General features: G+C 39.0%; 1 protein-coding gene across 16 annotated transcripts in view; it reads left to right on the plus strand.

The window, feature by feature from the left end:
- The window catches only part of LOC117576480 (dystrophin), a 175,826-nt gene that overhangs the window by 132,460 nt on the left and 28,781 nt on the right, over positions 1–14,585 (plus strand). For 15 of the 16 annotated variants that reach the window (XM_052007085.1, XM_052007086.1, XM_034261251.2 and 12 more), the window contains 2 exons: positions 893–1,016; positions 4,414–4,571. In XM_052007085.1, coding sequence (XP_051863045.1) covers positions 893–1,016; positions 4,414–4,571 — 282 coding nt within the window. Of the gene's footprint in view, positions 1–892; positions 1,017–4,413; positions 4,572–12,714; positions 12,865–14,585 lie in introns of those variants that run through there. The other variant, XM_052007097.1, reaches the window with a different exon arrangement.

Raw genomic sequence — 14,585 nt, forward strand, 5'->3', positions numbered from 1 at the left:
AGCGAATTCTTAAATAATTGTTAAATGATGCTTGTTATGTCAAAAACATTCACACTCCCCCGTTCCATACGTGTGTGTATATATATGTGCATGCTTCCGGAAATCACTTAAGAGTCTCTAGCCTCAGTCAGGGGAAGTAAAAGGAAAAAAAAAGGGAAAAGTAGATTTCGCAGCAACAGCTTCTAGTTCAGACTGGGGCCAGTTGAAAATGGTGAAACACTGTCTAACACAGCGTGCGCCACTTGAATTTCACTTACCCCCAAACCTACACTCACACACACACATACGTAAGCAGCTCCCGCTGTGTGGCAAGGCAGCAAAAGCAAAAAAAAAAAAAAATGAGGCAACTTTCACCCTTGGAGCCTGCTGAATCTATTGCCTGCCACTAAGTTACGGTCTGCCGGACATTTACATTTCGACTGCCTAGAGGGCTAATGCGAATGTGTGAGTGTGCTTCTGCATCTGTGTGTGTGTGTGTGTAAGAAGTTGGCTTGTACTTGTATTTCCTACATTTCTTGTATTGCCTTTTATTTGTATTGCTTTCTGCCTTCTGCCTCGGCGTAGTGTTGCATTTTTGCCATTTTCTCCACTAAATGCATTAAACACGATATTTATTATTGTGAGTTTTCCACTTTTGCTGCACTTGGCTCTATGATGTTTTATTGGGCCAACGCTTGAACAACACTTTGGCCATTTCATTTGCAATTGACCAAAATCGCCTCCTTTTTTGTAACTTTTGGCGATAAGTTTGCTGGGTTTTTATTTGTGGCTGCTGCATAAATCTTTTTTTGCACCATTGACAACTAACATAGACTTTATTTGCCCCACAAAAAATAAAAAAAATAAAAGTGCTCTTCTTATTTGGCTGGTTTTGTCTTCTATACACTTGCAGGATGATCATAAAGCTTTTCGACGTCAGCTGGAGGATAAACGCCCAATTGTTGAGAGCAATTTAACGAGCGGTCGTCAGTATATTGCCAGCGAGGCGCCCGTTTCGGACACCAGCGATACGGAGGGTAAGTTTTTTACGATATTCCATTAAATTATTATGTTTTTACCACGAGGTCGTGCCAGATACTAAACGCGCTGCCATCAAACAGCGATCTTGGGTTTCAACATTAACCTCGACCACAAAAAGTCTCCATGAATTTTTCAACTATTTAAAGTATGCGTTTTTTGATTGGGCAATAAACCGGCCATGTAGAAGTGCTTGAATGTTACTAGTTCATGTTTGGAATGCTAGCAACTCTTGCACTTGTATTCATTCATTCATTCGTTCGGTGTTTGAATTGCCAAACACCAACTCATTCACGAAATTTGCAGTCGAGTTGTTTGGCAAATCTCAAAATCAAATGGCAACAACGAAATTTAAGAGCACCTCTTTTCAGCTCTGCTGCAACTACACACAGCAGCTTAGCAGTTGACCACACTACACACACACACACACCCACACACAACCGCACACTCATTCACACGCACGTGTACACAGACAATTACATGCATAGAGAAGCGTTCACACAGAGCTTTACCACACGTGAGGCGCCTAAAAGCAGACAACTGTTGTTGCCAGTGGCTGCTGTGGAATTGCCAATTGATTTCGTTGCATTAGCTTTGTTTTTACAACTCTATAGTTCGCTGTGTTTTTGAACAAGTTTCGAAAGCGAATGACAAGCTAAATACTCTACGTTCATTTCAATTGGAGCTCGTGATACGCATTGGTATTCATATAACATAAATAGAACAAAACATTATGATGGTGAAAACTAAATTTTGTTTTACATTGCGTAAATTAAATTTGCTTTCGTTTCATCAAGATTCGAAAGCGGATGACAAAACATTCTTCATTGATTTAAATTAGAGTTCACTTATAATTGATATTCGTATATGTAAAAAAGCAACTAGATAATATAATGATACTCAAAACTAAATTTAGTCTTCAACTACAGAATTGCTAATTGATTTATTTGCATTAAATTTGTATTCTTTAGACCATAGTTTACTAAATACTCTATATTGATTAAAGTTAAAGATTAAAAGTAGCATTCATCATAATCGTTATTCACATATGATACAAAAAACAATTGTGAAGCGTAAGACATTCCCTTTGAAGAATATATTTCTCATCTATTTCCCTCGCTTCCTAACAGGGTACAAGACAGTCAAGCAACTTATCCCAGCAGCAACATTCTCTCGTGTCCTTTAGCTGGGGGCTTAGCACTTTTTTAACTACAGTTAACAATTTAGCAAATGACTATGGCGAACTCGGTTCGGTTTTGGTTTATTTTGTTTTGCTTTTTGCTGCCAATAGCAAGGCAGACAGATCAGCGACAGCCACGCCCCTCTGGCTGTCTAATAGAAGGCGTCAACGATAATTGCAACCAAAGCAATTAGTGGGATTAGCACGCTATTAGTGCCGACTATCAATACTGCGACAGTGTGTGTATAAAATCGAATTGTATGTGTGAATTCGATACACACATGGGTGTTACTCTATTTGCTTTTGTTGTGGCAGGCTTTACGGTTCTGTGCTTTTAGACTGGCATTTGATTTGAACCATTGATATTCGTGTTTGTTGTGTGGCGCTCAATTTAAACAGTATTAACATAAATCATTGTTATAATATATCAAATTATATAAACCACTTTTTCTAAAGCCTCTAAAGTAGTTATGAAATCATTTCGTTATGCAAATATAAAATAATTTTCATCATTTTAATTGAATATTTATAAATTTATTCCGCAATTTAAATGTCACATAAAAGTATTATAAAGTATTACCAAGAAACTGATTCAAAGTTTTGGTAAATTGTTTCAATAGTTAAGATTTCAGCAACTTTGTTTTAAAATGCTCAATATACTAATTTTAACGTATTTAAATAAAACAAAACTTTGTTTTGGAACTTATGAGCAAAATCACTTTTACTTTCGCAACTAGTTTACTTTTAAAAAATTTCGATTTCAAATCTACAATTTAAACTAGTTTTTTGATTTAATTCATCAAGTTGGCCGTAAGAAGAGAAAACTCAATGAAAATTGAAATGAAAGATATTAATTTTGCTGCCGCTAAGATTCATCCTTGTTTCATCTGCATTTCCATTTCCATCCAGCTCCATCAAACTCTGTCGTCAGTCAGCGTAGAGATTCAGTGAGGCACGCAAAGAGCTCAATGAAACAGTCGAGTGAAGATGAAAAAGGCAAAATATCTAAAAAATAAACCGAAAGGAAAAGTTTTGCTGCCGCTAAGATTTCATCCTTGCCTCGCCTTCATCTGCATTTCCATTTCCATCCAGCGTCCATCAAACTGCTGTCGTCGTAGTCTCTGAGATCAGGTGTTCATACGGACAGACGGACGGACACACAGACACACAGACACACAGACGGACAGACGGACATGGCTAGATCGTCTCGGCTGTTGACGCTGATCATGAAATATATACTTTATAGGGTCGGAGATGCACCTGCATACATTTCCTGAGCAGAATAAAAACATGCGAAGCGATAAACTCAATCTTTAAATTGAATTTGAATATTACAAACGGAGAGAGAGAGAGAGAGAGTGGAAAGAGAGTGGACGAGATGCCATGTCCTGCTCAAAGAATATCAGAGACAGCCTTGATATTTGCTTAACGTCATATTACCAGATGTCGACTGTCCAAACAACTTGGCAATTGCCCGCTCACTCTTCCCTTGCGAACTTATTCGCCTTCGCTCCGTTCGTGCATTAAATTAAATTTAGATTTAGCCAACTGACTCTGACGTTCATCGACGGGGCAATGCCTGTTGTTGTCATACTTCTTTGTGCCACTGTTGAGGTTTCGTTCGCTTCGCTTTAGTTTGCTTCGGTTTGCTCAGCTGCCACTTGTCACTCGCTCTCTGTCTTTCTTGCATTTCCAAATCCATTTCCTCCACATGCACACGTCAAGTTTGTCTAACGACATTTCAAATATTTTTCAAGCGAATTCCTTGGTTGACACACATACATATATAATATATATAGCATCTCGTCTATGGCTAATCGATAATTTTAGTGTGTTTATTTGATTTGCCTGACCTGACTTGCTAAAGTTATCACTGAGTTATCCCTTGAGCGTGGCTGTCATTCAGTTATGCCCCAAACTCTCGACACAATTGCTCGACTGAGATCATTTTATTGCAAATTTAATCACTGTGCGCAATCAGCATAATCAAAGTTCCATCCATCCCCTCCATTCAGCATAATCATCGCTGTCGGTAGACATTAAGAGCCATAATAGCATCTCTAATTCATAAAGCTACGTGCCAACACACAGACGACTTCTCCAACTTGAGCAATTGTTTTACGCTTCTCTTTCTCACTGCTGGCTGGATGCTTGCTGCTTGCTGTTTTACCTGCCGATTTTTATATAATTTTCGTTTTTCTGCTTCTGCTTTGCAGCCGCACACGATTCCGACTCACGTTACATGTCCGCCGAGGAGCAGAGCCGTGAGCTGACACGCAGCATCCGGCGGGAGGTGGGAAAACTTTCGGAGCAATGGAACAATCTAATCGATAGATCTGACAATTGGAAGCATCGTTTGGATGAATACATGACGGTAAGTCCCTTCTTCCTCCTTCTTCGTCCGCGCATTCCCCCAATCTCAATCATAACCTTAGTTACTTCATCATTTCCTACACTTACATTTTCATAATTTTCTTATGACTTGCGGGTGAATTTTCTTCTTGGGAAATTTTTGAATTGACTCACAAGGGCTGCACCTTGTTACTCTTGTAATTTTTATGGCCTCCAATTTGTTTTAGCAGCAGCTCGTGTTCGTGTTCACTTCGAGTCGACTCTCAACTTTTATTCTTTTCGAGGGTCCTTTTTCCTTTTTGCCTCTATATATATGTGTGTGTGTGTGTGGGGGGGGTGTGCGTATCAGTGTAGGTGTCAGTGGGTGTGTGTGTGCAATTATATTTCCTTTTTTTTTCATTCTTTTCGGGTGTGCGAAGTGTGCACAAACTTTTGGAGCAAGCAATTTGTAGACGAAATCAAATCAGAGTTGAAATTGCGCGGAGGCCTTTGAATGGTGTCGTCATTAGGAGCTGAAATAATTTCCGCAATTTCCGCAATGCGAGATGGGTGTGAGATGAATGTAATGCAAATGGCTGCAATTCAATTCGCACTTCGATATTATTTTGGAATTTAATTATAATATTCAAAGTTTTTAAATTTAACGCAAAATACTCAACACTTAAAGCCGCATCGCAATACCCTCAAAATTTAAGCCATATATTTATTATTCAATTACAGTAGAGCAGTAGAGGAAAATGTTGAATGTGAATGTATGTGGAATGTGGAATGGCAACGTTAGAAATTTGGCAGTTTGATTGGTTTGAGTTTTCGGGGGCTGTTGGATTCGTATTCGTATTTGGATTCGGATTCTGATTCTGATTCGGTTTGTGGGTTTCAGCCTGATGGCTAATAAATGCAAGTGTGCTTTTTACGATGCCTGTCGTTTGGTTTTGCAAAACAACAGCAGTGGTAGCAAGAGTAACAGCAACAGCAACAACAACAAGAGTAACACCAGCGGGAATAACAACAAAATATTTGCCACAAATGTGACGGACTGATGGCAACGGCTGTCGTTACTCATACGCACCGTAAATTTGATGCAACAAAGTTTGGCCGCATAAAAATGTCACAGAGTGTGCAAACAATGGATATGCGAGTAATACACACACACACACAACCCGACCCCACACACTCCCCTCTCCCCCTCCACTCAACACACACACATTCACATGTGAATAACTCGTTGAGTGCACAGACAAGCATAGCATACTTTTGGGCAACTGGGCTAAGCCCAAGCGAAAATCAATACGAAACAAACGGCAGAAAGAGGCGGAGCGTAGCGTGGCGGGGCGGGGGAAACAGCAATGCCATAAAACGAAACAATATGCAGCATGTCAATGTTTCTGGGGGGGAAACACAGAACAACATAGAAATACATTTATATTTGCAACAAAGTGCGCATAAATATGACACTTGAGTGCAAAAAGCGAAGTAACTTGCTTGGCCCAAACAAGCGTTAAGACTTAGGCTTTAACGTGTCCTCTCTTTAGCCCCAAACATTGAGGTAGACGATGATAATCCATGTACTATACATATATTTAAAAGCAAGCCTGCATAAATCTGGCAACAATTTTGTGCAAATTTATTGCTTAAATCGGACTCTTGTCTCTGCTTTCGTGTTATGCATTTTAGATAACATTCTTTCGTCTTCGATGTATGTGCTTGCATACATACATATATTATGTCGTTTTCCCTAGTGGGGAACAATTTTAATTTTATTGGGTCAATCTGTAGACAAATACATGAGAATTTGTGTAAATAAATTGGCCACGCCTGCCTGTTCTCTCACTTTTGAAGTGACCTACATTTGAGTTGCAATTTAAATTGCTTGAAAATTCCTTAATCTCGTTTGTGAATCAATTATGTATTATTCTGCACATAAATATGATTCCATTTTGTCAGAGCTATGATGATTTAAAGCTGCAACTAATAGAAATGTTTCAAATTTTCTTAAAATGAAATCAAATAAGTGAAATCAATCTAAATTTCTAATGTTTGCTTTATTAATTTACGGCTACATTGCAACGCTTGCACAACGAGTTTGTATTTAATAAAAATGTTTCAGATTCTCTAAAAATGAATCTAAATTTCCAATGTGTGAATTCTTGCCTTATTAATTCAATATTAGTTTGCAAAGCTTGCACATCGATTTATCTCAAGCTTTATCGCAGCAAAATTTCACTACAAATACTTAAACTCAAAGGCAAATTTAGCGCTGAAGCATTTTCGTGGAATTTTCTTTGCTGAATATTCAATTTTGATACAAGTTTGCGATGAAAGTTGTGATAAGTTGAATATCGCATAAAAAACCAGTAATTTCGTATAGTTTTTTATTATGACAAGCGATTGTTGGCGAGTATAAAATTTGCTTGCCACGCAACGCAGGTTGATGTAAGCGCGACAACAATAAAAACTGATATGAAAAACTTTAACAAAATTAACAACGTGCAGCAGCGGCAGAGACGCAGGCAGCAGCGAAAAATTAAATAGAATTAAAAAAAAGTTTGCTCAACAAGAGGAGAGCAGAGCAAAGTTTGCCGACTGGCAAGCGTGGGTGTTTTGACAAAGAGAGCGTGAAGAGAGGAGAGGAGAAACGTAAAAAGTTTAAATAAATGCAACTTAAAACAATTACCACGAAACCAGCACAAAAATGGAGCAGCGCAAATTAAAGTTTGAGTGTACAAGGCTTAAAGGAGGCGCTTTATGGAGCGGTTGCCTTCCTTTTCGTTTTCGTTTCGTTTCGTCTCGTTTCGTTTAAATGAAGTCTCTCTAAATGGCCTGCCCTGTGAGTACTCACACTCCTCTTCACTGCTCTGCTCTGGCTGTGGGACAAACTTTGTCGTTGTCCAGACTAGAAAGGCATCGAGAGCAGGCGAAGTCAGGCAGCATTTTCCAGCATGCACTGCGGTTAATTGACCACACAAATGTTCTCGTCTCTATCTCTGCTTGAACTGTGCCTTTCTGCAAGAGAGAGAGATTCTATTAATTAAAAACAAGCCTTGCATTAATTGAATTTAAAGTTGCATTTACGGTTTGCTTATTAAGCATACGCCATGTGGTGCATTTTAAATTGTCAACTGCGAAATATAAATTAAAGAAGCGCACCACAATTTCCATTCGAACGCTACCAACATTTTGGCACCTTTTTCTGCATGTTTCACATTAATGAAATTAAAGTGATTTTTTGCACGCGATTGCAAAATGGAATTGCAAAGTGTATTGTTGCACAAGCAAACTGCTGTTTGTGGCAGCTGCTTTTCATGCGGCAAACAATGGCCAACCAGAGAATTGTATACAATTCACAGCAGTAGCAGCAGCTGCAGCTGCATTGTGCATTCCAAGGAATGCAAATGAAGTCGCAAGAAATTTCATTGAACACACTTTAAAAACGAAAATTTAAAATGTTATCATAATGAACTGCAGTCAGTTGGTTAGCCGCAAAATGCGGATTGCATTTGCCACACAGCCTTAATCAATGCTGTGCTGTACAATTCGCACTCAAGTGTGATCCCAATTAGTACTCTCTTCACCTCTCTACACTGCTCGCTAATCCGGCTCCGAGATGATGCATGACCACATCAATGTCACGGCAAGTCCGAAGCTGAGAGCTGCTCTAGAAAACCACAAGCGAAGCGCAGCATCGAATAAACATGCTAATGAAAAGTGCACACTTAGGTTTGCCTCGAATTTGGTCATGCTCCGAGTGTGTTCCATGTTCGGAAGCTGCAGCAGCAACTTCTGGCTCAGTGGGCAAATAAGCGAGGACTTCAAGAGAGTAGGGTGAACAACAACAATAGGACAATGGCAGCCTGGATACGCTCTAGAGCATCAAATTGCATTGCCACTTAGTAGCCCAGCGTTAGGCAACACAATGCGACCATTTAACCCACTTAAATACGTTGAAAATCGGCAACGAATAGCGGTCAGAATGGCCAACTAGAAACCAATTGCTTAACGCTATAAAATATGTTTCATTGATTTCCTGTAAAACTGTAAAAATGGCAAAAATATATATGGCTGAAGCGCATAGAAATTGCAATGACCAGCAGGAAGAACAGTGCTGAACTGCATTCCCAAAGGGGAGCGTACAATGCGCTCCTCGCCATAATTTAACCACATGTGGTCGATATTGACGGCATCCACACAAACACACACACACACACATATATACACGGCCAACTCATTTAACCCTCTATGACCGCTGAGCTTCGCCACAGCAGGAGCAGCTGCCGGACTGGACTGTGTTTGCCTTGCCTGTCATCGTTGTCCTTGAGTCCACTTAGCCGTAGTGCTCTACAGGCTGCTCGCCCAGTTGGGTCTGCGAAAAAAAATATAGGGGAAGCGCTGCAAGTGCGACTGCAGTTTAGTTTATTATGCAAGGCCAGGCACCATAGAATCAATTTTGTATTTTTTATTATCGTTCTATAAATCACTCATACGCAGTGTGAAATATGTTGGTCGTTTTCGTGTTTGCCTTTCTGATTTATGGCAATAAATTGGATTTTTTAAATCTAATATCAATTTAAATTTTTTAAGACGATAGAACCAAACCGAAGCGAAGCGAAGAGATTTTCATTTTGTGTGCAGCCCAAGTAATTTATTTTCTTTTTAGAGGCAGCCCTAAAAGTATGCAACATTTTTTTGCGTTACATCCATTCCACTTAGCATCCATTTGGCGTAGCCGGGACAGAAACCATGTAAAAAATTCATTGGAATTCACGCAACAAATGAAAAGTTATGAAAAATATTGTGTTCAAAATTAAAAAAAAATAAAAAGAAAATCACAAACTGTGATGCGCATTTAAAGCAAGCCCTTGAGCGCTGAGAGCAACAAACAGAATTAAATACAAGAAAAACAAATACATAAATGGAAATCAAACAGCAGCTGGCAATATTTCATTTTCATACCAAAAGCAACAATATTTACATTTCGTTTTCCTTTACTTTTTGTGTAATTTTTTCTGGAATTCTTCCTGATCCCTGGTTGCTTTGTTTTTTCTTTTAATTAGACGGAAATAAAAGTTCGCGATGATTTATATGCAATATTAAGCGACACTTTGTCACATACCGCGCCATTAAATGTTTCGAACATTGATTACAAATGGCAGAACGCCCGTAGCGTAAAAATGTCAAAAAAAAAAACAAACGTAGCATAGAAATGTTTGAAAAATATGAAAAGGGGGAAAAATATTTTCCGTTTATACCACTTGGGAAATCAATTGATTGTCACGCTGAAATGGCTTGGCTTTGGCTTTGGCTTTGGTTTTCCGTGAGCTGCGCTCGGCGATTACTTTGCTCAGCTGCAAAAGCTGCTCTCAGCCCCAACCCTAACCATCCGCCCACTCGCTATCAATTGAGGACCACATATTGCACTCGTAGTCATTGACTTTTTGTGCCAGTTTCTGTTTGTTTTTGGTCGTTGTTGTGTTGTTGTTTGCGAAACTGCACCAATATGCCACGAAATGCAACCGTGTATAATTGTCAAACGTGTTCAGTTATATTGACAATGCACACACACAAACTCACACACTCATATAGTATAGTATTCCTATCGTCATGCACACACACACACACAGACTCGTACATCGCAACGTTCGGGCCAATTCATTTGCGCTGTCATTTTTCTTTTTTATCTTCCTCTTTGTTGTTGTTTTTGTGTTGCACGATGTTCAATGTCTGGTGGCGCCATTTTGTGTGGAACACCGCATTTACAATTTACAATTTCACCCTTTCAAACCAATTGGAAGTTGGGCGCTTTTCATAAATATTTACTTGGGCTTTTTTGCGATATGCTCATATTTTTTGTGTAAACACTTTTGGTAATAATAAAAAGCACATTCATTTACCATCAAATAGTTAAATAATCGACTTGCCCACTTTACCAAATGAACACACTCTTAAATGGAATTAAGGGTTTAGTCAAGCGTTTATTAATTATATTTCCTTCCGTTGAAATTAGATAATTGGTTTTCCTCAAAGCATATCCAAAGTTTAAGTAAAAGTAATAACTGCAAAAATGCCTTTCTCAGCGAAAAGAAAAAATACTTTCAACACAATTCCATTTGAAGGCAAATGCCATATGCAAATGGCTCAATGAAATTTCCCAAACGAGTCGCAGAGCAAAATTCAATTTGCAAATGCAGGAAATCCGACAAGACAGAGACTACAACAACAAGTTGGCAAAAGAAACTAAAGTCATAGATACTTTTAGCATTGCAAACGACGACAAATCGCCTTTTGGTAAAGATATGTATCTGTATCTGAATCCGAATACGAATGCATATGCAGAGCGCCAAAGAAGTAGATGCGGAGGACAAACAAAATATCTGTCTCAAAAGGTGGCAGCGTGAAAAATTATGCGCTCAAAATAGATTTTCCAGCGACACTTACAGAAAACGACAAAAAAAAAAAACGTGGCTGCCCGTTTTTCAGTCCGAAGTTCGTTTTGTCTACAGTGTCGCGTCTGCAGTTAATAAAAATCATTTTTCTACCACGTCCTTTGCCGGCGGCATAAGTGTGTAGGCCAAATCCGTAGAGAGTAGAGAAATAGTTTGAGATAGAGATAGAGACAGAAAAGTCTGTGACTAAAATTAAAGAAAATGGAAAACTCGTCGCAAGCATTTTTCACACTTTGTCAGCGAGCGGCACAAATAGCAAATAGCAAATGCATTTTGCATATCAACTCTTTGAATTCTTCTGCCGATTTATGAAGACTTCAATGAAGCTGACAGTTGACAGAAGACATTGGCATATGAGAATGTATTTGTCACTTGCTGACTGACATGCTATGTGTGTGTGTGTGTGTGTGTGTGTGTTGAGTGTGTGGTTTTTCACATTGTTTTTCTCCGCAAAAGAAAAATGGAAAAAATGTTATGAGCTGACATGTGAGTAGAACAGGAAGTGCACGAGAACAAGAGAAACCGAGAAGCTCCAAGATTTGTTGGCCAAGTAAAAATGCTTTGAGCAATGCAAAAGGAATATTTACAAGTAATGCTTGCGGCTGCTTGTGGCATGTGGCAACGATTGGCATTGAAATGCAAGTGATTTTTTGTAGATATTTCAAAGAAAACTCTAGTTAATTTCAAATGCACATTCTTTCACTACAAATTCTTATACGTTTTCAATGAGATTTTCATTCACTTCAACTTGAAATATTTGGCAATCACATCTGTTCGCACATATTAAGCATAATCTCACTGGGTTGAATGGCTTTTATTTTGGCTGTTTATAAACATCGAATCGTGGCTGTAAATCCTTCAGTTCTCCATAAATGATCCACAACCCGTCCGTGACTCATAAGCCTCAAATCATTGCAATGCATTGAGAGAATCAAACACACACAAACAGAACACACAACAAAAGGCGAGCGCAAAAATATGCGTGTTAAATGCCATAAAAATCAAATAAAAACAATCGAAATGCGGGAAATATAAAACAGAGCGACAAACAGGCCATTCAAATGCATTTATAAATCGTCTCGAATAAGCCAAAAAAAAAAAAAACAAGAGATGAGAAAAAAACCACAAACAAAACCAAAAATGAAAAAAAAAGGAAGGAAAGAAAGAAACTGTGGCAATAAACAAGGCAAATCGTAAAGCTCATTGAAATGTTACGAGTATAAAAACAACACTCACGAGTGCCACTCAATTGGCCGGCAGACAAGCCACTCAACACTCAGCACTCGGCACTCAATAGTCGAACATTCAACACTCAACACTCAACATACTCACCATACGACAAGCACTTAATGAGCCAGAAGCTGAGAGTGAGAGAGAGAGCGGCCACAAAAAGCGCAAGTGGGGGAAATAAAATAATCAAAATAAAGATAAAAAGATACATAGATACAAAGATATTTCCATAAACAATACTCAAAATGCGAGCAACAAGTTCTCACTGATGCGTGAGTGAATTGTAGTGAGGCACTGTTGTGTCTGCTTTTCGGGGAGAACAAGTTTCGTTAGCAATTGGAGTTGAGCGCAAAGTGGCTGCAGTCGACGTTGGCGTCGCTGCCAGCGTCAGCTGAGCTGAGTGCGCTGCGCTGCGCTGTTGTGTTGTTAACGCATGCGACGACCGCCGGCTTTGTTGTTGGGTCAGTTTACGAGACGTCGGCGCGTAAGTTGGTTGCGTTTTTTCTCGTCGATGCAAAGAGCGCGCGCTCAGATCGCGATCAACCGGCGAAACAATAAAAAGATACATTTGCATCCGTCAGATACAAATGCAAAACGCAGTGCAAGGATACACAAATCAGTTGAAAATAGAAAAGAGCTATTAAAGTAACACAAGTGTTTTCTGTGCCGCCCCTCGCGTTATGTTCTAAGCCCTGTCCATAAATTTTGGGCGCATTCGTTTTAACCAGAAGTGAAATATAATGCCAAAAGCAGCAGCAACAACAACTACAACGACAACTACAACCCGAAGCAGTAGCAAAAGATTCGAAAAGCGCGAAAAACTGTTGTAGAACAAACGAAAGTAACAAGAGTAATAAGGTCGAATTTATAATAATACGAGTAATTTTTGTCAACGTCAACGGCAACGGCAACGGCGACGACGTCTTTCGGTCGCTTGGCAAAAATGTTGTGTGATAAATGAAATGAAATTCTTTGTAGCAGTCACGTTTAAAATTATGCGCCTCTTCAGCTTTGTTTTTCCTTTTTTTTGTTCTACCACCTCCCTTTTTATTGTACTTATTTGAAATGTTACTCTCGGTTTCGCGTGTATTTTGTTCTTGCATTCGATACTTTATCTAGACTAAATATACGAGTGTATTCAGTTATTCATTTGCTGTTTATGTTATTATTGCTGTTTGTGTTGTTGTCATTGTGACGTTGGGAAACTATATGGCGACGGCGTTAAGCTGCGATTTTTGCTGCATGTGCCGAAAAAAAAACAACACAACATTTCTCGTTGCCAAAAAATAATAATACAAATAAAGAGAGCCAAAGACAACAAAATATATTTTGAACGCAATATAGATTTATTTATTTATGAACACATATTTATTTGCATAGCAAATGCGACTTTTGCGAAATAAATATCGCAGAATTAAATATGACAACAGCTGCTAATGGAGGTTGATGGCTTTTAGTAGCTATCAAATTGACCCCAAATGCACTATTAATTGCTGTTATTGTTGCGGTGTTAACGTTGGCCCTGCGCCACTTGGATTTGATAATGAAATTTACACAAGGTTTATCTTTTATTACACACGCAAAAGACTTGTCTACCGTTTCTTCTCGCTTACAGGCAGATAAGTTAACTAGTAGTACATACATATATGCAGATCAAGTGGGGAATGAATGAACTCAAGATTGCGACCACACTTTTAATATCCCACGCTTGGCTGTCAAAATGGCTAAAGGCGAGATTCTCGGTGGCAACCAGCGAAGGTCGTTTATTATTATTTACTTAACATTTTATTGAATTCTTCTTCTTCTTCTTGGTGTTTTTTCTTATTTTATTTTTGCGCGAGCGCGTTGCTCAGATTTAGTAAGCTTATGGTTGCCAGCTGTGTGTGTGTTGGAAGCAGGGAGCAGGACTCACGATGAGTATTTGTTAAAGTTGTCGCTTTATTTGCTTGTTGCCCTGTCAGCTTCAGGCACTCTTTGACTGTAACTGAAACTCACACAGTGACAGAGATAGAGACAAGGACTGAGACTGAGACAGAGACTGAGACTGTGGGACTCCTTTCTGTTTGTCATCGGTTGGGGAGTCGAGAGTAACTCGAACGTCTTGTTTTTCATATAGTCTCGCATGTATCTCAACTGAATTTACATTGTCGCACATCTTCATCTCCAGCATCTTTCTGTCTCTGCGTGTATTATCCATCTTCTGTGTGTGTGGGAGTGCGATTTTTTATCTTTTACAGTTGTTAGTCATTGTTATTATGGCTGCCAGTATGTGTGTGTGTGTGTGTGTTGGCTTTATCTCTTTGTGCGCATTCCATTTTGCAAAACTGGCATAAGGCGCGATCCCAAATGTCTTTGTTGTCAGTTGG

This window comes from Drosophila albomicans, chromosome 2R, assembly GCF_009650485.2.
Source record: "Drosophila albomicans strain 15112-1751.03 chromosome 2R, ASM965048v2, whole genome shotgun sequence".
Classification (NCBI taxonomy): Eukaryota; Metazoa; Arthropoda; class Insecta; order Diptera; family Drosophilidae; genus Drosophila; species Drosophila albomicans.